The following is a 25,884-nucleotide window of genomic DNA, read 5'->3' as shown; positions in this document are numbered from 1 at the left end:
ATAAAAAAAAAAAAAAAAAAAAATTAAATGTATATAAATTAATATATATATATAATAATTTATTTGAAGTAAGAGAAATGTAGCCCATTTGTTTTTTCCATGATTATAAAAAATTATACATATTATCAATTGATTTTAATTTATAATTTTTATGACTTGTATCATTCTTTTGAATTGCATTTATTTTTTTAATTTTTTTATTATTTGTATGTTGATTATTAGTATTGTTTCCTTTATTTTGTTTTTCTTTATTCATGCCTATTAAAATCATATCATGTAGTTTTGAATTTGTTTCGTTGGTATATATATTGGATTCGTCATTTTGTGTATTATGATTTTTATCATTTATGAATTCATATACATTTTTATTCTGATTATTTGTTAATGTAAAATCTTTTTCTTCATCACTTGTATTATTATTTATTATGTGAGAAGAGTTTAATTTTTCGATTAATATTTGTTCTTGTTGTTTTTTTTTTAGTAATATTTCTGAGGTTTGTAAAACTCTGTCTATTAATATTCTATTTCCATTTATACTTCTAGAAGCATCTAATAATAGATCATTTTTATTTTTTTTTTTTTTTTTTTTTTTTTTTTTATTTCTTAAATTGGCACCAAATCCTCCTTTACCACCTCTTAATCTAAATAACAAATAGATATCTAAAAATTCATCAAAAATGTTAATATTGTATTTGTTAATTTTTGTTTGTTTTTTTTTTTTAATCAAAATGAAATTATTTTGTTTATCATAAGGTAGATTATTACAATTATTACTATTATTATTATTATTATTACTATTACTATTATTATTAATATTATTATTACTATTATTATTAATATTATTGTAACATGTTGTACTTATGCTGCTACTACTACTACTGGTTGTATTGCTAGCACTTATAAAATGTCTTTCAACATTTTTATTATATTTTTTAAGGATATAATTTTCATTTGTTTTTATTTTGTATTCGTTAAATTTGTTTTTGATATCTTGTAAATAATATGAATTTAATGGGAAGGTTATGATATCTTTTTTATTATTACAATCATATTTTTTATAATGATCTAAAAAATTAACATATGTATTATCATGTACTGGTGTTAGTGTTGTTGAATTATTTGATAAGTTAACAATTTGAGAAAGAGGAATATTATGTGGATTATAATTTTCATATAAATAATTATCATAAATAAATTTTTTATCTATAACAAATTCTTGATTATTATTAAGTAATACATTAGATATAATATTATAATGTGTAATATTTTCTTTTTTTTCATTTATAGAATTATATATTTTATGAAAGAATTCTTTTTTATTAGAATATGAATTATCAATTAATATGGTATTTGATTGTAAATGATGTTTTTTATTATTTATTTCATTATATGGAAAACAATTTTCATGTATATTATAATTTGGAGATGTTTGCATAGTAGTCATTGATGTTGTATATGTATCATTATACTTTTTTATGTTATCTAAAAAATAATTAATTTTCTTTTCTTTTATATCTATATTATTTCTTGCTAATAATTTCTTTGTTATATTAAATACTAGATCGATTCTCTTTTTTTTTTTGAAAAATATATATTTTCGATTTATAACTAATCTAAATCTATCAATTGATAAATTAAAAAGCAAGTTAATTAGAAGATAAAAAAAGGCACTTGCATTTTTTTCTAATATCTTCCTCTCATATTTATTAAGAAATTCCTTAATTTTTATCCTTTTGTTTATTATATTATTGCCTATGTGGATAATATAATTCGATGTCATTATAACGGCAAGCACGAACACAAAAAAGTAAGATAAGGAAGAGTACACGTAAATACACACATATATAAACTAATATATATATAAATATATATTATATATTATATATATGTATATGCATATATTTATATTGTAAAATGTTTTTATTAAACACAAGAAAAAAAAAAATATACATATAAATATATATATATATATATTATTTATTAGACACACATTAATAATATATTTTCCATATACTTCATTAAAAAAAAAAAAAAAAAAATGAAGAAAAATTATAAGAAAACAAATAAATAAATATATGTGATAAAAATGTAAATTAAGTGTGCTAATTAATGTATACATATATTATAAATAAATAAAAATATATATATATATATATATAGACAATGGCAATTGTTACTTTTTTTTAATTCTAAATTGATATGCATACATTAAAAAAAGAAAATAAAAATAATAAATATTATATATTATATATATGAAAACGAATAACGGTAGTAAATTGTTTTTTTTAAAATTGTTTATTATTTTAATTTTTCCTTATATATATATATATATATATATCATATTATGATATATAATTTAATGCATCGTTCATATTGTGCCACGTAAAGACTATTTTTCTACATATAAAAATATATATATATGCAAATGTAATAAATTTATATTTATAATATAGCTTATGCATAATAAATATATTTCTTTTTCTTTTTTATTATGATTACATATACATATATTTTATAACATATTAAATATTATCATATATATTATATATAATATGTATGTATAAAAATATATATTTTCTTCATAATATTTTCATATTATCTATGTATATACTTATTTTTTTAATTATAAATATATGTAAATATAACTTTTATTTTATTTCTTTATTTTTTTTTTTAATTATTCATTTGTTATAAGAAGTTAATATAACAGAATTTTTTATTTCTTTCACTTATTATATATAACTTCTTTTTCTTTTCTTTTCTTTTTTTTTTTTTTTTTTCTTTTTGTTATTATTTTAATCTTTTTTTAATTTTAAATTTTTTGCTTTCGTAAAAACACAAAAAAAAAAAAAAATGTACAAATTAAAAAAAATGAAAAGAAATAATAATAAATAAGGAATAAAATAAAAATATGTAAATAAATTAGAAAAAAAGGTTATATTTATAATCAAAATGATGGACCAAAAAATTAACAAATAAAATAATAAAAATAATTAAAAAAAGAAATAACGAAAAAACAATATTTGAATGAAATAGTTTCACTTGTTATCTAAATTTTTATATATTTATATGTTTCTTTTTTTTTTTTTTATATATAATATAACAGTATATTATAAATTTATAATTATACATATATAATAATAAAAGAAAAAAAAATTCAAAAAGAAATATCTGTATGTATAATATAATATGTATATTATATAATATAATTATGTATGCATAAAATAAAGTATATATTATATATATACATATAATATATATAATATATATATAATATATACATAATATATAAATAATATATCTTATATATTATGGTTATTTATAAACAAACGAAAAAGTATGTATATATATATATATATTATATTATAAACATTTTTTTTTTTTTTATATATTTTTTTATTTTAGGTATTATATATAAATAGTTATATATGTATATATAAAATATGTGTTTTTTTTTTTTTTTATTTTATGTATATAAGTTTAAATTTGTTCACATATAATATATCTATGTTTGCATATTAACATATAATATTTAAACAGACCTAGATAAAAAAATTGTCCATTTTAAAATATTTAAATTAAAAAATAAAAAAAATATATAAACTATAAAGGCAATATTATTTTTTTGTAAAAAGAAAATTCTGGATATATTTGTCATCTATATATAAATATATAAGTGGAGGTTATTAAATTTTATAATTATTAAATAAATAACCAACACTATATTTATATATTATTTTTTTTCATCAAATATTAAATAAATATATATATATATGTAGCATATATATATGTATTTGTTCCTTTTGAAACCAATGTGATATGTTTTATATTTAATATAACCAGAATTAGCACTTAATTTTTTTTTTTTTTTTTTTTTTTTTTTTTTCATGAGCATATATATTTTGATATGATTAATCTTTGTAATAAGGATGAATATATTAAAGTAATATAAAGGAAATAATAATAACAAATGATTAATAAGAATTTTATATAATGTTACGATTGTCTAATTCGTTTCATACGGGTTCATCAACTGCTTCTAAGAAATGTCAAGGGGGGAAAAAAATAAAAAACAAAGGATATGTAGGGAAAAGAGACAAAGAATATAAAGATGAAAATAAAGATGAAACAAATAATAATAATAATAATAATGAAGAAGGTAATGTATGCGAAAATGGAAATATAAATGAGTCAGATTATTTTAATACTAATAATAAAGATGAATGTTATAAAATTTACGATAAAAGTAATACTTATGATGATTACATTTGTGATGATTATAATATAAATAATTATAATAGTTCATATATTGAACACTTTAATAATTCGTTAAATAAAGAAAATAATATATTATACAAAAACAAAAAGAATTATTTTAATGTTAATAGACCAAGTGTAATTAAAAAAAAAATGACATGTAATGAAGAAAAGGAAATGAAGAATATATCCGTGCCCTTATATAATTATAAAACAAAAGAAATGAATGAATTATCATTTGATATTTCTAATTTGAATATATCTCCTATGAATAGGAAATATATTAATAAGAAAACTAGTTTAAAGAGTATATGTACAAATAATAATAAAAGAAATATATTAATTGATGATCTAAAAACAATAAAAAGTGAAATAGTAGAATTAAGAAATGATAATAATACATGTAATGAAAAATTGGTTAAAGATTTGGTTATGTATTCATTTAGTAACTCAGTTCAAATGGATTTAAAAAAAGAAGACATGTTAATACAATATGAAAAATATAAAAATAATAAGAAAGAAAAGAAACGAAAACATAATAAAATTTATAAAATGAAATATAAAATATTTAAAAAAAGTGTATTATATTCAAATTATTATGGTCCAGATATTATACATATGTTTAATCAAACGAAATTAAATCTGAGTTTTTATCAAAGGGAAATTGATGATTTCTTGAATGTTATAAGGAATTTACAAAATATGTAATATGAAAAATATCATATAAGTGTATATAATATATACATTATGTATATATATATATATATATATATATTTATATGTTTATATATTTATTTATATTTATGTGTGCTTATGTATTGTTTAATTATTTCATGTTTTTATTTCTTTTTATTTACCCCTTGCAGAGTTCTAATAGAAAGGGAAAAATATAACGAACTTAAAGAAGTGTTGAAATATACCACAGAAGAAATAGAAAAAGAGAACAACAAATTATATGAAGAATTAAATACATATAAACAAAAATATAATAAATTAAAAGGTTATATATCAAATATTGGATATGGAAATTTATTTAATCTAAAGTATAACGATGATAAAAATATTAAATATAATAATAATAAAGAAAAGAGTTATATGGATTTGGGAAATTTATATGATAATGAATATAATGAAGATAATTATGATTGTATAGATATGGATAAACAAGTGGAGAAAGAATATGATTATGTGATAGTTAATAAAAATTTCAATATAGGAAATGATCATTGCAATAATAAATATATGAATAGATCTAGGAATAGTAAAAATTCTTCTTTATTAAATTATCTAGATTTCTAAAAGGATATATATAATATATATATATATATATATATATATTATAATGTATGAACAAGAATTAAAAATATAATTGTGTATATTTAAATAAAAAAAGTATATTTATTAATATCTATTTGTATTTGTTTATTTATTTATTTATTTATTTGTATTTATTTATTTGTATTTATTTATTTGTCTAACCATACATCAATTATGTAGTTAATTTTTTTTTTTTTGTTTTTTTTTTTTTTTAGTTATTATATCACTGTTTAATGTTTCATATATATTTATATGTTTTATTTTAAAAAAAACTTTTGGACACTTTTGAAGTACCTTGAATCATTTGTATAAAAAAAAGAAAAAGAAATAGGGCATGATATAATTTTTTACAGAAAAAATATGCATTATTAATATATATTAAAATGATTACGAAAAAAAAAAAAAAATAATAATTACTTTTTTTTTTGTTTTTTTTTTCCTTTTTAATTTGAAAAAAAGGGGTTCATAACAAATGATGGTTATATATATAAAGATATAAGATCATTGCAATGTTGCAGATGAATCATATTTGATAAAATATATATATATATATATATATATATATATATGCACAAACACACAATTAAATATATATGAAAATTTTACATTTATATATAATCTTCATCTAAGTTTGCGTAAAGAAAACCCTTAATTTTTTGTATATAAAAATTTTTATATTTTGGATTCATATGTAATAATGGTTCTATTTCCTTTTGAATTTTTTTAAAAATTTGATTGGCTACATTTATATCTTGATTTCCATATAAATCCTTTTTATTAAAAATCATAGCCTCGTTTTTGTTTCTAAAAAAATAATTGATACTTATATTTAATTTGGTGTTTATATATGTACTATTTTGCGAATGATTATATATATCTTTCTCTACATTTATAGGATAATTATTTTTGTTTATAATATCTTCTTTAGAAATGATACCTTTTGAAGTATTATTTATAAAGTTGTTATTATTATATGTGTTGTTGTTTATATTATATTTACTTTGTAAATAATATGAAGGATTTTCTAGGTGATTATAATGTTCTATTAATTCATCTTCATTAATCAAGAAATTATCACTATTGTTAATATTTTCATTATTATAGTAACCATTTTTTTTTAGATATATCTTATTTTGTTTTTTATTATGAATGTGTGATAATTTTTTTTTTTTTTTTTTTTTAATTTGATTGTTTCCTATGAATTTAAATTTAGAATATCCATATGAAAAAAGGCGTATATATTTTTTCCTTTCATTTAAGGTTGCTTTTATATGTTTATTTTTTAATTTTCTTTTACTTTTTTTTCTTTTTTTTTTTTTCTTTTTAATAAAACAGAATTGATGAATTTGTTTGTATTTTCTTTTGATATATGTATGTGGTGGCATGTTGTAAACATAATGTAACCACAAGGAAGGAATAAATAAAATATCTCCTTCATATAAATCTGCTACATAAGAATATTTACATATTATTTTCTTAATGGATTTTTCTCTTTTATTTAATTTTTTTTTTGTTAAAATATGAAATAAGTTATAAGAAGAAGACGAATCAAGGATATTAAAATATTGAATATATTTTGGTGGTATTAATAAAATTTTTTTTCTTCCTTTTATTTGTATTAAAAAATTATCTGGTATATCATAATGTAACCATATGAACAAATTGGTTTGTCCAATTCTTAATATGGAGGAAAAGAAATTAAAAAGATGGTAAGGAGGATATATAGCTTGAGGTAAAAAAAAATTATCTTTAATAAATGAGTTCATCTTTTTAATATTTGAAACATCTTTAAATTGGTTTACTCCAAGAGATCTATAATAATAATAATACAAATTATTATTATTATTATTATAATTATTATTATCGATAGAATACATATGAGTATTATTATATACATTATTTATTGAATCCTTTTTTTCATTATGATAATCATGCTTTTTATATAAAGATGTCCTCAAAACATCAGATAAATAGTTTTCATTTTTTTTGTCCATAATGTCATTTATATTACTATTATATGAAGAAATATTTGTGTGTTTCATTTTTTTATTTTTTTTTTTTAATTTTATATAGATTTTGTCTTTTGTAATATGTATGTTAAAAGTTTCCTTTTTATCATCCTCTTTTGAAATCAATTCAATAAATTCTTTTAGTGTAGATAATGTATAACGAAAATTTTTATCTACATTATTTAAGAATTTAGAATGACCTACATGTATACTTATTTTTGTATCTCCTATATGTTTAATAATATTTGTACTGTTGAATATATTTATACATTGCCCTATCTTATCTTGTAATTTTGATATAATAAGTGGTTGCTTCTTTTCATAATAAAAATTATAAAAATAATCAGATGATATATTGTTTGATAGGTTTGATACCTTAGGTACTTTTTTTATATGATATTTGTTTATAACCTCTTCGTATGTCCTGGCTGTTTTTATTTCATCTCTTGATATTTTTTTTATTTTACGTTTTATCCATTTTGAGTATTCTTCAAAGTTTTTCTCTTCATTTTTTGATCTTAACATTTTATAATAAATAATATAACATCATATGGATAAATTAAAATAAAATAATATATAAAAAAAAAATAAATATATATATTATATATATGGATAAATTCTTTTAAATATTTACATTATTTTTTTTTAATTTTATTTTATCATCATATATAAATATTATTATATATATATATATAATATAATTATATGTAGTATTTTAATTTTTAATATTTGGTGACATATATCACTGTTAAAAATATAGAACTTATTGTATTTAAATAAAAGAATGTTTGTAATATGTTTTATAGGACATTTTTAAAAAAATATATATATGAACAGTATTTATATATGAATAATTAAATATATATATAAAATATATGTTTTGTTTTTTATATTGAAAAATACGTTAGCTATATATTATATAAATATATATATATATATATATATATATATATGCATATTTACTAAGTACTAATTATATTATCCACCTCTAAATGATATTATATACATATAAAATATACATTTTGTATGATATAATATTATTTTGTTTTTGTTTTAATTTTAACATTTGTCAAGAAGAAAAATTTTAATGTTCTTATAATTTAAGAGTGCTATACAAAAGAATAAGTCTATTTGTATATTTCTAGTTTACAATAATATATCATAAAAAATAAAAACCTTAATCATATATATAATTATATGTACATATTTTTTGTTCTTGTTTTTATTTTGTAGTAAATGTTAACATATATATATATATATAAGAGAAAAAAAAAAAATATATATATACACAGATAAACTTGCGTTCCTCTCAATTATAATAAATATGACATTCTTTTAAAAGATATATATAAAATGAATTACTTTAAAGAAGATACGAAATTTTTAAGAGATACAAAAGGAATAGACAAGGAGGGATGCTTTGAAAATTTTATGTTATGGAATAATGATGAAGAAAAGAGTAAAGAAAAAATTATAAATGTGGAAAGATATGTGGAAGGGGAAAAATATATAGATGGGGAAAAATATATGGACGGAAAAAAATATATGGAAGGAAAAAAATATATGGACGGAAAAAAATATATGGACGGAAAAAATTATATGGACGGAAAAAAATATATGGATGGGGAAAAACATCCTAATAACATTTTAATAGATCATGTAAAAGAGAAGGAAGGGAAATTTTTCTTTCGAATTAATAGAATACAAAAGAATAGAAATAAAAAATTGATTGACATAATTGTTTTAAAAAATATTTTAAATGTATATTTTTTATTTGATAAAAATAATCAAGGGTTTATAGATAATATATATACGTGCCATTTAATACAAAAGATATATGAAAATAATACTGAATTTATTTTGAAAAATATAAAATTGATTGAATATATAAAGGATAGGAAACATGTGAATAATAAAAAGATTACGAATGTATTACATAAGAATAAGGAAAATCATATGAACAATATAAAAGATGAAATAAAAGAAAAAAATGAATATACAAAACAGTTTGCTCATTTTCTTCTTTGTTTATTAATGGATATATCAACATTTCAGATTGATGGAAATTTTATGTTTTTAAAAAAAAAACATTTCATTGATATAATAAATCATTTTATACAAACAAATAGAATAACATATAACAATAATAATAATAAGTGTAACAATATATATGAATGTTTTAAATATCCTAGGAATATTATAACAAAATTTTATGATTATATTTATTATATAAAACAAAAAGAAGATGAAAAGAAAAAAATTATATTTGAAAAAAAGAAAAGGATGAAATCATTAGAAAGAAATGACATCTTATTTAATGAAAAAATAGTTAATGCTAATTTGAATACACATATAAATTATTTCAAACAAATAAAAAATAAAAAATTAAAAATATTAAAAAATGAGTTAAACAAAAATGAAATGAATGAATGTTCTTTTTCACCTCAAATAAATATATATAAAAAATTAAAAAAAAAAAATTATGATGCAATAGATATGTATGATCAAATAATATATAATTATAACGATGAAGAAAAAGGAATTAAAAATATATTTATTCCATCTAAAAATATAACATATGATATAGATACATCTATTGAAAGAGAGTTAGTATCTCCTAGTAAAAATATGATTAATTATTCTAATATATTGTTTGATAATATGAGTTATGACGAACAAGGTGAGAATGCTAATTCTGGGGTTGCCTTAAAATATATAATCCATCAAGGTTATAACAAACCTAAGAAAATCAGGTGGCAAGATACTTTAAGATGTGAAAAAAGATAACATTATCAAAGAAAGATATTTAATAAATAATAATATAATGAAAAATAATATATATATATAATGTGATTGAAGGAAAATATATGGGGAATGTCTTAATGGGAGAGGAAAAAAAAAGAAAAATATATCAACGTAATTGTTTATTATTACTATTATTATATATATATATATATATATATTTATTTAAATTCATAGTGTATATCTTTTTAAATTTTATTTAAAATATTTTTTTTCTTTTGGTTCTTTTTTTTTGTTTAACAGTTATATAGTATTATATTATTATTATCAAAATAAAAAATAGAAAAAAAAAGTCCATTAATTACATTTTTGTTCATATAGTTTATATATTTTAAAAAATGATATTTTATATTGTAAATGAATAAACCATCAAAATGTATTATGTGGAAAAATATATCATGCGAGAGTGATAATAAAACATATATTTTTGTGTGTATAATCCTTCTTTTTAATGTTTAAAAAATATTCTGTTCCTCGAAATATATATGTTTTCAATAAATTAATAAAAAAACAAATAACCAATCATATCTATATATTTTTTTCGTGGTTTAATTGTTCTTTTATATTACATAGACATATATATATATATATATATATATATATAATATTTACAATGAAAATATAATTTACCATATTTTTGTTGAAACCATTTGATATATTATACGTATATAAAGAATTATTTGAAATTATAATATTACAAAAAAAAAAAACAAGAAACAACAATAATATAATATTATTATATATATATAAACCTGTGTTTAAAAAAGAATTATTATATAATAATAAAACATTTTAATATATTATCTGCATATTTTAAATATTTGCTTACTATATTTTATTATTATTAATTTATTTTTTTTTTTAATATATTTATATTTAATATATATGAATAATAATTATATATTCTTTTAATATTTTTTAACCTTTTAAAAGAATGTAGAAATAAGAAGAAATCGTACAAAGGAACATAAAAAAATATAATAAAATAATATAAAATAAAAGAAATATTTGATTATATAATAATACATATATTATATATATATATATATATATATATATATATAATTTTAAACAAATTGTATACAAAGTATATATTTTTTTTCTGATGTTTTCCTCTATAAAATAATGAATACTATACATAGGTATTAAAAAATAATAATATATAAGAATATTTACCTTTAGAAGTAAGTACTGTATCAGTTATAATATACGATATAAAATAAATATATATATATATATATAATATATTATATAATTTTTATTTGTTTTTTTTTTTTTTTTTTTTTTTTGCTTTTATATTTGTTCCTTTATTTTTATTTCTATTTTAACTTATTAATTATATTTTTTTCCATATATATATAATTATATTATATAAAATAAATATGTATATATTAATATAAAAATAATATAATAATATATATACATGGGGAGTAAATATTTATTATATGCCTTATAAAAACATTCAAATGATATTTTAATATATATAATATATTGTGTTATAATATAATGAAATTAGTTTATAAACATTATATATTAAGAATTATTTATTTTTAAGTGACGGCATATAAGTATAAAAAGAGTAATATATATATATTATAATGTATTTAAAGGAAATATAAGAATTTATGTGACACAAAAAAAAAAATAAGAAATATATATATATATATATATATATATGTTGATTTATGTTTATTTATATATTATTTATTATGATATACTTATTTTTCCAATAAGCCTTTTATAAATTTATAAAAGCGGGCATTTTGTTGATTGGTGATATGTATATATTTTATATATATATTGAAAAATACTATTCTTTTATCAAATCAGCATTATACTTTTTTTTTTCTTCTTTTTTTTTTTTTATAAAAAGATATAAAAAAAAAAAAATTTATTTTTTATTTATTAAATTTATATTTTTTTTTTAATTTAGTAATAATACATTTATAAATTTTTAAGAAATAAAGAAAAATGAATGAAAAAAATAAAGATGGACAAGATGAAAAAAATAATAATAAAGAAAATACGTCTATGAATGTGAAGAATGGAAATAATATATACCAGAATAAAAATGAGATGAATAATTATATATATAATAATAATATAAATATTAGTGGTAATACTAATAGTGGTTATTTAAATTATCATGGAATTTATAATAATAATAATAGTAATAATATGAATCATTTTAATAATATGAATGATATAAATAATAATAGATATTATGTTTCAAATAAAGGTAGTGTTGTATCTACTTATCAAAATAATACTAGTTATTATCATAATAATAAAAGTGATAGTTATTACAAAAGTGTAAATTATAATACAGATAATATAAATTATATGAATATGTATAATAATAAATCTAATATTAATAGTAGTAGTATAAATAATGTGAATTCATCTAGTAGTCATATAAAAGATGAAAATGGTAAATCATCTTCTATAAGTAATAATGATTTATCATATTATATAAATAATAATAATGATAGTTATGTAGAATTATATATTAATAAAGTTAAAGAGATATATTATTTTCATGTTTTTTATCATTATATAAAATTAGGTTTCCCAGAAAAGGAGGCTGCTATTGAATCGAAGAAATATATTTTTATAACATTAAGTAGATATTTTTTATTAGTTAAGAATGCTATATTATCATCACCTGAATCAATAAAACAAATAAATAATTGTGTGTCATCAAATTTGATATATTATCAACAAAAGACGAATTTACAAGAATTTTTATTACAACAACAATCAGGCTTACAAAATGTGAATACACAAAAAATTAATATATATGAACAAATGAATTTAAGTAATTTAAATATAGCTAATTTGAATATACCTTTAAATGATTCAGGTGAATTGGTTGATTTATCAAAAGTAAAAACAGACGATTTGAAAAGTAGAGAAAATATAAAAGATAATAATATGAACATATCAAATAATAATAGTAATAATAGTAATAATGGTAATTTTCCAAGACATATTAATAATAACACATTTAATAGTAATATAAACCCTTCATCTATTCTTACAGATAATATTCAAAATGAAAAACAAAATAATAATTACTATAATATCAAACCTGAAAAAATTAATGATATGATTGATTCTATTGAAGAAATGAAAAAACTTAATAGTAATAAAAAAGAAAGAAAAACGTTTTCTGATTTTCCACCTCAACAGTTGATGCAAAATAAAAATGATTCAAAAGAAAACATGAATGATGATCCGAAAAAGAAAATAAGTTTTACATTAAATAAATCAAAGAATAAAATATTCCAAACATATAATCGTTATTTAAATAATAAAAATAATAAATCAATAAGTGATGCAGTTAGTGAAGTCAGTGATTTGAGTGATGATAATAAAAATGAGAAAGGAAAAGAAAAGGTTATGAATAATTTTGCTAATGATTTGTCAAATCAAAATAATATCAATAATATAAATCATATTGGTAATATGAATAATTATAGAAATGATTATAATAACATGCATATGAATAATACTCAAAATAATAAAGATGATATAAATAATAATGATATTATAATGAATTATAGGGAATCTATAAATAATCATTTGAATGTAAATAATAAATATAATTATAATAACAAACAGAATAATAATAATATGGATAATAATGTAAATAATTCAATGGAAAATAATACATATGGATTATATAAATATACCAAAGAAGATAATATGAGTAGAAATAGTATGAACAATATTGGTGGTATTTTTAGTATGAATTACGGAAATAATAATAATAATAATAATAATATTTACGATGGTAATATTTCAAATAGTAATAATACTGGTGATGTTTATGATAATAAGAAATTCTTTCATATGAAGAATAATTATATAGATGAAGGAAATATGATGAAATATAGAAAAAATGATCAAGATGATATGAGTAATTGTTATCCATATGATAATAATAAATATAAAGAAAAAAATAATAAATTAGGTGAAGAAGATTTAGAATATAATTCAGATAATTATGATAAAGATGATTATTCTGATGAAGATGATAATTATCTTTATAATAATAAAGATATGGATAATAGAAATAAACAAAATAATAATAAAATGAGTAAATTATCGGATATACCATTTTTTACAAATAATAATGATTCAAACGTTAAATGTGATAATTTAAAAACATATATAAAAAATTTAAATGATCATTTTAAAGAACAATGTAATAAAAATAAAGAATTCGCAAAATGCTTAAGAAATTTTATATCAAAAATATATACATTGAAGAGAAAAAAAATTATAAGATCTCCCTTCTGGTTAAATAATGTGATGCCAACTGAAGAAGATGTAATGGGGATGGACATATATTTCTTTTCCCACCAAAAAAGTAATATATGCTTAAATGTATTATATATATATATATATATATATATATATATATGAAAATATGTCTTTATGTTATTATATGTTATTATGTTTTATTTTATATTATTATTTATTATTTTGTTAATTTTATTTTATATTTTCCATTAGGAACGAAAAGACGCATGGGTAATAGCATCGATTTAGATAGTGACATGATTGCAGGCATTTTAAGTGACAAAAAAATGAAATTAAGTCAAGAAGAAATTGAAAAGAGAGAAAGAAGAAGAGAGAAATGTTTTGATCTTAATAGAAATAAGAAAAATAATTTAATTGAAAATTCATTTTATATTGATACCAATGGTGAATGTGTAGAAAGAGGAAATGAAGATTTACGAAATCTTGAAAGGCTTATGGACAAATATAATTTTGCTAGTTGTTATAAGAATAAAGATTTTGTTGGAGAATGTAGAAATATTCAAAAGTTTTTCTTTAGATTAACATCACTTCCGGAAAGAAAAAATGTAAATATAAAACGTATATGTTTTCCATTATTAATAATATATATATATATATATATATATATATATATATATATATATATGTATGTATTTATTTATTTTAATTTTAATTTTTTTAGGTAAGAAGTTTTTCTGTTTTGAAGTGCACTTATGCATATATACTTTATAAATATAACATGGATAAAAATTATAAATATATAAATGAGCAGTTTAGATCGTTAAGACAAGATTTGAATATCCAAAATATATTTCATGATGATGTTGTAAATATATATGAAACGAATATCAGAATATGCATAGTAAATAATGATTTATTTCAATTTTTGCAATGTATTAATAAATTGTTTGAATTATACCAGCGACTTAATATAACAAAATCGAAGGTAAAATATATGTGTAAATATGTAATAAATAAATAAATAAATAAATATATATATATATATATATATATATGTATATATATATATATATGTATATATGTACATATGTGCATGTATGTATCTTTTTATTTATTGTGATAGGTTGAGTTTTTGTGCTATAAGCTTATTTACATGACATTGCAAAATATGCATCAGGAATTTCTTATAGAATATTTAGCTTTAAGTGATGAAGAAAAAAATCACGAAAATATACAGTTATGTTATTATTTAAATGAATGTATAAAAAACAAAATGTACTTAATAAATATAAATATGGTATCACCATTAGATGATGAACAGAATCATGAATATATATATTATAGAATATTTGTGAATAATCATATATTACAATATTTACCTATATTAATGTCATTAAATGAAAATGTTGATCTTAATGTAAATATGGATTCTCTTACATCATTTGTAAAAAGTCATGGTGAAATGAATAATTTAGAAAATATTGAAAAAGATAAATGTAATATAGAAAATAGTAATCAAATTAGAATGCCATATTTAACTAATTATTTGATTGTTTTATTTTTGCCAAAATATAGATTATTGGCTCTTATAAATATTTGCAAGTAAGTTTAAAAATGATATAATATAATATAATATAATATAATATAATATAATATAATATAATATAATATAATGCATAGTGTTATTTTTTATAATTATAGTAATATTTTAAGGGTGCTTGTGGAAGCGAATAAATGATTATATGCATATGCGTGTGTAATAATATATATATATATACATACATATATTTTTTTATTTTATTTTTGTGTAGGACTAGTATAAAGGTAAATATATCCACGTTAACAAAATTATTAAATTTTGAAAATGATGAAAAGTGTTTAACATTTTTAAATGAAGTAAATACGATTATTAGCAATAATGAAGTGTTGAGTAAATCGTCCCTAGTAAATCTTATGAAGTCACCTCTTTTGAAGAATAAATATATCAACCATATAAGATAGGGACAAGTATCTTTGATTACATACATATAAATATATTTTATGAGGGGTGAAATTGAATAATTGCATTAATATATATTTTTTTTTATTAGACTCCAAATAAATAAATATATATATATATATATATATATTTACTTATTTATTTACTATTTATATTTTTTTTTTTTTTTTGTTTTTATAAGACTTATAATTTTTATATAAGTTTTAATTATAATTTACGTTAAGAGTAAATATTTTTTGTTTTAACTTTATTATAACAGGTTAATTTTTTATAATCTTATTTAAAATCAAAAAAGAATAATATATATATATATATATTTATTTATTTATTTATTTATTTTATTTCTATTAAATTATGTCTATGTCGTGGTAGGGCAAATTTCTCCTCTTAACCGTATGAACAGGAATTGCATATACCGGGTGCATTTGTTGAAGTGTATATTTTTTTTCCGACTGATTGAGATTATCTATCAAACTTAAAGCTGCTAATCCAAAAAAGGTATGGCATATGTCTGGAAGGCAATCAGGGTTATCACTTATACCCCCTTTTTCAATATCTTGACAAAGAAGAATATAATTTTTTAAAGCATTTTTATTAATCCAATTATATTTTTTTAAAACAATAAGTGTAGAGAAAATCCACCAAGAGTAGCAAGTGTCTGTTAATTTTTCAGCTCTTCCATTAAAACCTCCATTAGTAGTTTGTCTAAGACTTAGCCAATGAGCTAATTTATTTTCATTAATTAAATATAATTTTTGTATTAAGAATAAGGTTGCAATACAGCAAAAAACACTAGCTGCATGTGGTTCATTTCCACTTACCCATGAAAAACCATTTTCACATATAGCATAATTTGTTAATAAATATGATGATATTTTATCTACACAAACTAAATTAATTTTGTTTAATATGGTTAAACAACTAACTGCACTATAAACAAATCTTGTATCAACTTCTCCCCATATATCTCCTTTAAAGGAGCCATCTTCATTAAATAGGGTTAGTATATAATTGCATGTATTTTCTCGTATAGTTTTGGAATATACATTGTAATTATTATCATTAGTATTATTTATATCATATTTATTGTTATCATTTGAATTATTTATATCATGGTGATTATTTACTTTATCCATGTGTTCATTAATCTTGTCAAAAGAATAATTCAATAAAAGTAATGATAATATAGCATGATGTGTAGAAACAATATGAGAATCATAATTTATATTATTTCCAAAACCACCATCCACATTTTGACATTTTAAAATGAAATTTATGAACTCATCTTTTTTCTCTATTGTATGTGATAAAATTTTACATGAACAAAGGAAATAAAAAACTCCACACATTTTTAGAGTTTCATTAAATATTAGTTCTTCTGCATTTTTTATTGTTGTATAGGATTCCAAATATTGGATATGCTTGTTTTGTACAAATTCGATATCCTTGGTCATTTTATATATACTACAGTGATTCTACATAAATACATACATATATATATATATATATATATATATATATATATATATATATGAATAAATGTTTAAAAAAAATAGATAAATTAAAAAGGATAAAAAATACTAATAATTAATTATGTTAATAATATATTTTTTTTCTTCATTGTCGTATATTTTAATTTTTAATATTAAGTATTATATATATATAATAAATAAATTATATCTATTATAATAACCATCATAAATTCATAATATATATAAATATAAATACATATATATAATAATAATATGGTATTCAGAATATGTAAAATTATAAGAAAGAGAAAATAATATATATATTTACATATTTTTATAAGAATAAGCCAATAATATATTAATTGATAACAAATTATTATAGGTAAAAAAAATATTATTTTTATATATAACTAAAAAAACAAATAGTATAAACATATAATATCATTATTGGTGTATCTAATTTTATTGATTTTTATATATTAAATTAACATATAAAAAAATATTCAATAATTAGATTAGTTTTTTTATTGTTATTAAAAGAATAGGATGAAATATATATTTTATATATAATATATTATAAATATATATATATATATATATATATATATATATATATATAATATATATTATATACATATAATATGTATTATATATTATACCCTATTTTTTTTTTTTTTTTTTGTAACCTATAATATAATATTACAAAAATGATATTATTAATTATAAATAGAATTTTTAAACATTAATATTTTGGAATAATATTTAGAAGAAAAAAAAAAATTATAAATAAGTAAATATATATATATATATATATATATATGGATTTTTTTTTTTTTTTTTTTTTTTTTTTTTTTTAGTTTAATTTCTAACCTTTGAATATTCTATTTAAAAAAAAAATATTTATTAAATTCCATATAGGGATTAGAAAAAAAAAAAAAAAAAAAAGATGAAAAGATGTGAAGGAAATAGAAATGATAAAGCTATTTTCATCAAAAAGATATAATAATAATAATAAAATATTATTATTTTGTTTAGTAATATTGATATTATATAAATATACATATTCATTACACAATAGGTGGAATAAGAATAATAATGTGTATTTATTTAATGGAAATGTAAAAAGAGAGAAAAGAAATGGTAGAGGTAAATTATATATTTTAAATAGATGTGTAAGAAATGATATTATAAAACCAAATAAGAATATAATTAAAAATGAATTTCGTTTAAAATTAAATAATGGTTCAACAAAAAATGTGGAATTAGAAAATTATCGAAATATTGGAATTATAGCACATATAGATGCTGGAAAAACTACAACAACTGAGAGAATATTATATTATACAAATGTTATAAAAAAAATTGGAGAAGTACATGAAGGATTATCAACAATGGATTATTTAGATATAGAAAGAGAAAAAGGAATAACTATAAATGCGGCTGTCACTACATGTTATTGGAATGGTAGTGAAAAGAATTTAGAAGATTATCGTATAAATATAATTGATACTCCAGGACATGTTGATTTTACTGCTGAGGTTGAAAAAAGTTTAAGAGTTTTAGATGGTGGTGTTGTTGTGTTTGATAGTAGTGAAGGAGTTGAATCTCAATCTGAAACTGTATGGAAACAGGCTAATCAATATAATATTAGTAGAATAATATTTCTAAATAAATTAGATAAAGTAGGAGCAAATTTTGAAGCTTGTATTGAAGAAATAAAAAGGAAATTAAATAAGAAGATATTAATTTTATATGTTCCTGTTTTTGAAATGAGTAAATTCATTAGTACTATAGATATATTAAAAGAAAAAATGATTGTATATAAAAATGCTCATGATTTTATTTTTGAAGATATACCTAAACAACACTATAATTTATTTTTAAAATATAAAAATTTATTATTTGAACAGATTGCTGAAAATTTTAACTCTTTCCTTGATAATTATTTAAATGACAAAGCTATGAATATACAAGAAATTGAATATTATATTAGAAAATTAGTTGTTGAAGAAAAATATAATGTTGTTATGTGTGGTTCAGCTTTAAAAAATAAAAATGTACAAATGTTATTAGATATGGTTGTAAAATATTTACCTTCACCTATTGATTCAATTAAAAATTATAAAAAGCAAATTATATATATACATGATGTAAATAGAAGAGGTGAAAAAATAATTCCATCCAATTCGGAGTCTAATTTAAAAAAAGAAAAAGTTATGTTAAAAAAAAATACTAATATAGGGGAAGAACACAATATAGAAAATAAAGTACCTGAGAATGAATTAAATAAGAATTGTATAAATATACATAAGGATACTACTGAAAGTGATACTTCTAGTTCGACATATGTTCAAGGTGTAAATGATATAACTGAAACTAAGAATATACCTTCTGAGAGTTCCCAAAATAATATGAAAGATGACCAAATAAATTACAACGATTATATTTCAGACGAATTGAACGAGACGAATATAAAAAATTATAAAAGGAAAATGGTTGGATTAATTTACAAAATTATGAACGATCAACATTTAGGAAATATTAATTACGTACGTATATATGAAGGACAAATAAATAGAGGTGAATATATATATAATAATAGAACAAAGAAGAGTGAAAAAATTTCAAAAATATTTTTTATCCATTCAAGTGAAAAATATGAATTAGAAAATGCTAAGGCAGGTGATATTGTAGGATTAGTAGGTTTGAAAGATACTCAGATTGGTGATACGTTGAGTAATGTATTTTTAAGAGCAGAATTGAAACGTATAAAAGATATTCCTCCTATTATAAGTTATTATATATATAATAAAAATAAAAATGAATATGAAAAGTTAATAAATGCATTAATTAAAATTAAAAAAGAAGATCATTCGTTTTTTTATCATATAAATCAAGATACGAAGGATTTGCTTATTAGTGGAGTTGGAGAATTACATTTACAAATTATAATTAACAAAATTGAAAAGGATTTTAATATACCAATAATTTATGGGAAACCACAAATTTCCTATAAAGAGACATTTGTAGAAAGTGTAAAGGCAAGAGGTAAGTATATTAAACAATCAGGAGGTAGAGGACAGTATGGAGATGTACATATTGAAATTGAACCAATGTATAATTATAATGAACAAGAAGATGAAGAAGGAGAACAAACCGATCAAGATCAAAATGGTATTGATGAAAAAGAAAAGAAAGAGCAAAAATATATGGAACAAGATATAGATAATAATAGTATGAATATAAATACATCAGAAGTAAATAATAATATAATTATAAAAAATGAAATAACATGTGGAGCTATTCCATCTGTATATTTCGATGCCATATATACTGGTATAAGGGAACAGTGTAATATGGGAATTCTTTTTAATTCTCCAGTAATAAATATTGTGGTTAGAATAGTTGATGGTTCATTTCATCCAGTTGATAGTAATGAGCATGCGTTTAAGCTAGCTGCTGGATTGGCAATAAAGGAGGCAGCAAAAAAGACGTCCATAAGGTTGCTGGAGCCAATAATGAACGTAATATGAATATATGAAATGACATATATGTGTTTTGTTTATACATTTGAAAAAATATATATATATATATATGTATATATTCACGTTTCTCTTTTGTAGCTAAACGTATCTGTACCTACCGAATATTTGGGAGATGTAATTAGCGATTTGGTTAAGAAGCGAGGAAAGATACAACACATAGATGAAAGTAAGTCAATGATAAATTGTGAACAATATATATATATATATATATATATATGTATGTATTTATTTATATTTATTTATTTTAACAATCTAGGTGATGAATTCACAAAAGAAATAACTGCTAGGGCACCTATGGCTTCAGTTTTATCGTATGTTAGTGATTTGAGGAAAATAACCAAAGGAAGAGGTTAAAATGAATATATAATGTGTTTATATCAAAATAGTATTATAAATGTGTATTATAAAAATGAATATATAAATATTAGTCACTTCTTTATTTATTAAATAAAATAATTAAACATAATGTATATATGTATATTTTTTTCTTTTAGGTAATTATACTATGACGCTTCACAAATATTCTTTAGTTCCAGAATATATACAAGAACAAATATTACAAAAAAAAGAATAGGAGATTTATAAATTTAATTATAAGTGAAATAAAATATACACAAAAGGAAAAATTTACAAATAAATAAATATATACATGTATATATTTTTAATTGTTTAATTTTATCCAAATGGATGTATATCCTAAGAATATATGTTCTAATAATTTTTGTCTTTGTCTTTATATTTAAAAATTTTTTTTTTTTTTTTTTTTTTTTTTTTTTTGTTATTTCATTATATATAAACAACATAATAATGTTTTATAATTCTTAGTATAATTTTTTTTTTGAAAAGATATATGTTCTATATGTCATATTTAATATTTTTATTTTTATAGTTTTTAAAAAAAAGAAAAAGAAAAGAAAATTTATTTTATATAATTTTTTAATATAACTTTTATCTATTATAAATATTTTTAAAATAATTATAAGAGTATTTAAAGGTATGGGAATTAATTATAAAGATATATAATTATTGAATTAAAACCACAAGGTGTATAATAAAAAATAATGTAATGTACATGATTGGATGTTATATAAATAAATAAATAAATATATATATATATATATATATATATATATATATATATATATATATATATATTTTTATTGTTTTAATAAAATATTTTTTAATTTAATTTATTTTTTTGAGGGTACATAATTATTACATTATACATTTTTCATGTCTCTATTTTGATACATATTATTCATATAATGAATAATATACAAATACTTGTCAACAATTTTGTATATAATTTCTTTATGTTCATCTGATATATTTTTTATAGAATAGTAATATTTAATTTTTTGAATATTATTTAAGAATAGATGATAATAAAATTGGTCTGTTTTAAAATACATAAATATTTTAAAAATGATATGATAAGAAAATAAATCTAATTTATTAACTGCAAGAGAATATTGAATAATTTTATTAAGTCTTATGCATTCAAATAATATATCTTGTAATATATCTTTTCTTAATTCTATATTATTATTTTTTATTATATTGAATATATTTAATTCATTTTCATATAAAATTTTGTCTTTAATATATGATTGAAGTGTATCTTCTATTTTGTCTTTATTAAAAAAGTCTATGTATTTTAAAATATGAGTATTCAAAAAATCCTCGAAATCTGTTCTCTGTTCATATATAAATGAGCATATATCTTTATTTTTTATTTGACTTGTATATATTTCTACATTTTTAATATAATTATGAGAAGCCAAACATGCTTTTAGTAATAAAGATATATTTAATGATATATCTTTCTCTTTATCTATATCTATAATAGATAAGTGGGATAATGTATATATATATTGTTGTAATATTTTTTCTTTCTCTTCATCATTTAATATATTTGAATATGTTTGTCCATAATTTGTTGTACATATGTTTTTGTGTGCATTATTTGATATATATTCTTTGTTTGTAATATATTCTTTGTTTGTAATAAATCCCTTGTTTGTATTCGTTAGTCTATTCATACACATTTTATTTATGTCCTTCTTTTTATTATAGTTTATATTAGTTTTGTTAAAAAAATTAACAAATAACATTTTTTTAGTGAGACATGACATGAATAAGAAAAAGGAATATAAAAGGAAAAATTTATAAAATTTTTTTATCATCATTTTTTCAAGCAAGTATATTTAGAAATATATATATATATATATAATGTGTTATAATTCAACAATTATGTAAATATAATACCTTTTTTTTATGACCTTTCTCTTGATATTATAAATATGTACATGTAATGTATTTGTAAATTTTATTGAAATAAAAGATAAAAAAAAAAAAAATTATTTTATTATATATTTGTTTTTCATTATTTAATATTTAAAACAATAGGAGTGTCATATGATAAAAAAAAAAAACCACATATAATTTACAGATCATAATATTACTTATATGTATATATTTTTTATGCATTAATATTAAATGTATGAAATAGAGTAAAAAAAAAAAAAAAATTGTATGTGTAGAGCAGCAAAAGGATAAGAATTATTCTTCCTTTTCAATAAGGATATATTTTTATTTATTTGATGTTCATTTAAAAAATGAAAAGTTATAAGGTTGCAAACACAAATTAAACGAAAAGTATTTTAAAAAAAAAAGTCATTTATATCATATTATATGGGGTATAATAAAAAGGGAAGGGAATTTAAAAATATTATTAAAAAATAAATGTATATCATAAGATATAATATAAATGGTTATGTAGATTTAGATAAATATGTATATATCTTATTTTTTTTTCTTATGTGTATACAAAGTAATATTTAACATTTAAAAATTTTATCATATGGAAAATGTGGTATTTTTACCCCTTTAAAAAATAAAATTAATAAATAAATAAATAACTATATATATATATATATATATATATATATATATAACATATTATTTATAATATACTAACTTTGTTTATCTTTATTATGAGCATATTCTCTTATGAAATACGTAATCACTTTTTTGACATTCAACTGAGCAGTAGTAGACCTTTTTGCATCTTCCGCATCTTTTTAGATTTTGTTCCTAAAAAGTAGAAATATGAAGTATATAAAATGAGGATAAAAAAAATATATGAAAACAAATAAGTATAAATATATATATATATATATTTAATACCTTATAACAATGTTCACATGCGTTAACTTTTTCAGTGGGTGCTTCGTCATTTACTCCTGTATCATTTTGTCCTTTCATTTGTTTTAGTAAATTTTGCATGGCTTGTGCTTGATCCCATCTTTAATTATAAATGATAAAGAAAAAAAAAAAAAAAAAAAAAAAAAAAAAAAAAAAAAAAAAAAAAAAAAAAAAAAAAAAAAAAAAAGACAAAAGAAATATTATATATATATTTATATAATGTATATATTTTGTTTGTTTGTTTGTTTATTTTTTAGTATATGCTATATAAAATATGATTTTACATATACATAAAAAATAATATATAATTATTTTTATTTTTGGTGTATTTACCTGTTTTCACTTTTTGGGGGATTTTTTAAAAATTCATCATATTCACTTATTGTAAAATCACATCTTTTGAAATCTTCATTATCATATGTCTTTGATAAGAATGCATCACCATAAATTTCTGTACTACATATTCTTGATGCTCTACTATTATAAGGTAATTTTTTTATTCTTCCTATATCATCAATATAACAATTAATTCCCAGAAAATCATTTTTTTCATTAGGTATAGTTAAAGGTATTATTTGATAAGTTTGAGATGATTCAATTGCATTATTTATAATATCTGGAGATATAGTATTTACCTTTTCTTTATCTTCATCATTTTTATCATTTGTTTTTAATTTTTCTTTGATACTTTCTTTTAATTCATCTTTTCCTTTTTCATCAAATATTATTCTCCTAAAATAGGAACCTAATGTATTCTGAAATTTCTCTTCACTACCTTTAAAGGTTAATTCTTTTATCTCATTATTTATATCACAACTTATAAGAACATATTTAAATTCATTATGAATACACTTTAATATATCATCTACCATTTTTCTTCTTTTTTTAATTAAGTATATAAATGCAATAAATAAATAAATATAAATATAAATATATAGGTATAATTATATTTTATTACGATACTCTTTTTTTTATATTTTAACAAATTATTTAAAATTCAAAAAAGA

At 18.0% G+C, this 25,884-nt stretch overlaps 9 protein-coding genes across 9 annotated transcripts; 4 read left to right on the top strand and 5 right to left on the bottom strand.

The window, feature by feature from the left end:
• Nucleotides 1-103: 103 nt before the first annotated feature.
• On the bottom strand, nucleotides 104-1,780 carry PGSY75_0603000 (hypothetical protein; the record flags this gene model as incomplete). Its single annotated transcript, XM_018784608.1, has 1 exon — nucleotides 104-1,780. The coding sequence occupies one exon, from the start codon at nucleotides 1,778-1,780 to the stop codon at nucleotides 104-106; it is 1,677 nt and encodes a 558-aa protein (XP_018642662.1).
• A 2,213-nt stretch (nucleotides 1,781-3,993) lies between these two features.
• On the top strand, nucleotides 3,994-5,556 carry PGSY75_0602900 (hypothetical protein; the record flags this gene model as incomplete). The annotated part of the gene is made up of 2 exons (XM_018784607.1): nucleotides 3,994-4,961; nucleotides 5,124-5,556. The coding sequence occupies 2 exons, from the start codon at nucleotides 3,994-3,996 to the stop codon at nucleotides 5,554-5,556; spliced, it is 1,401 nt and encodes a 466-aa protein (XP_018642661.1).
• A 626-nt stretch (nucleotides 5,557-6,182) lies between these two features.
• Nucleotides 6,183-8,108, bottom strand: PGSY75_0602800 (JmjC domain containing protein; the record flags this gene model as incomplete). The annotated part of the gene is made up of 1 exon (XM_018784606.1): nucleotides 6,183-8,108. One exon carries the CDS (start codon nucleotides 8,106-8,108, stop codon nucleotides 6,183-6,185), a length of 1,926 nt encoding a protein of 641 aa, XP_018642660.1.
• Nucleotides 8,109-8,936: 828 nt separating this feature from the next.
• On the top strand, nucleotides 8,937-10,370 carry PGSY75_0602700 (hypothetical protein; the record flags this gene model as incomplete). Its single annotated transcript, XM_018784605.1, has 1 exon — nucleotides 8,937-10,370. The coding sequence occupies one exon, from the start codon at nucleotides 8,937-8,939 to the stop codon at nucleotides 10,368-10,370; it is 1,434 nt and encodes a 477-aa protein (XP_018642659.1).
• Nucleotides 10,371-12,356: 1,986 nt separating this feature from the next.
• Nucleotides 12,357-16,655, top strand: PGSY75_0602600 (hypothetical protein; the record flags this gene model as incomplete). The annotated part of the gene is made up of 5 exons (XM_018784604.1): nucleotides 12,357-14,760; nucleotides 14,907-15,259; nucleotides 15,376-15,639; nucleotides 15,778-16,256; nucleotides 16,466-16,655. 5 exons carry the CDS (start codon nucleotides 12,357-12,359, stop codon nucleotides 16,653-16,655), a joined length of 3,690 nt encoding a protein of 1,229 aa, XP_018642658.1.
• A 345-nt stretch (nucleotides 16,656-17,000) lies between these two features.
• Nucleotides 17,001-18,107, bottom strand: PGSY75_0602500 (putative geranylgeranyltransferase; the record flags this gene model as incomplete). Its single annotated transcript, XM_018784603.1, has 1 exon — nucleotides 17,001-18,107. One exon carries the CDS (start codon nucleotides 18,105-18,107, stop codon nucleotides 17,001-17,003), a length of 1,107 nt encoding a protein of 368 aa, XP_018642657.1.
• A 989-nt stretch (nucleotides 18,108-19,096) lies between these two features.
• PGSY75_0602400 (elongation factor G) lies at nucleotides 19,097-22,244 on the top strand (the record flags this gene model as incomplete). Its single annotated transcript, XM_018784602.1, has 4 exons — nucleotides 19,097-21,649; nucleotides 21,749-21,836; nucleotides 21,927-22,019; nucleotides 22,165-22,244. 4 exons carry the CDS (start codon nucleotides 19,097-19,099, stop codon nucleotides 22,242-22,244), a joined length of 2,814 nt encoding a protein of 937 aa, XP_018642656.1.
• Nucleotides 22,245-22,890: 646 nt separating this feature from the next.
• On the bottom strand, nucleotides 22,891-23,859 carry PGSY75_0602300 (putative liver merozoite formation protein; the record flags this gene model as incomplete). The annotated part of the gene is made up of 1 exon (XM_018784601.1): nucleotides 22,891-23,859. One exon carries the CDS (start codon nucleotides 23,857-23,859, stop codon nucleotides 22,891-22,893), a length of 969 nt encoding a protein of 322 aa, XP_018642655.1.
• An 805-nt stretch (nucleotides 23,860-24,664) lies between these two features.
• PGSY75_0602200 (putative MYND finger protein) lies at nucleotides 24,665-25,749 on the bottom strand (the record flags this gene model as incomplete). Its single annotated transcript, XM_018784600.1, has 3 exons — nucleotides 24,665-24,766; nucleotides 24,860-24,977; nucleotides 25,211-25,749. 3 exons carry the CDS (start codon nucleotides 25,747-25,749, stop codon nucleotides 24,665-24,667), a joined length of 759 nt encoding a protein of 252 aa, XP_018642654.1.
• Nucleotides 25,750-25,884: the final 135 nt, after the last annotated feature.

This window comes from Plasmodium gaboni, chromosome 6, assembly GCF_001602025.1.
Source record: "Plasmodium gaboni strain SY75 chromosome 6, whole genome shotgun sequence".
NCBI classification, from domain to species: domain Eukaryota; phylum Apicomplexa; class Aconoidasida; order Haemosporida; family Plasmodiidae; genus Plasmodium; species Plasmodium gaboni.
Note: the sequence above shows the minus strand (reverse complement) of the source record. Positions and strands in the feature narration are given on the sequence as shown.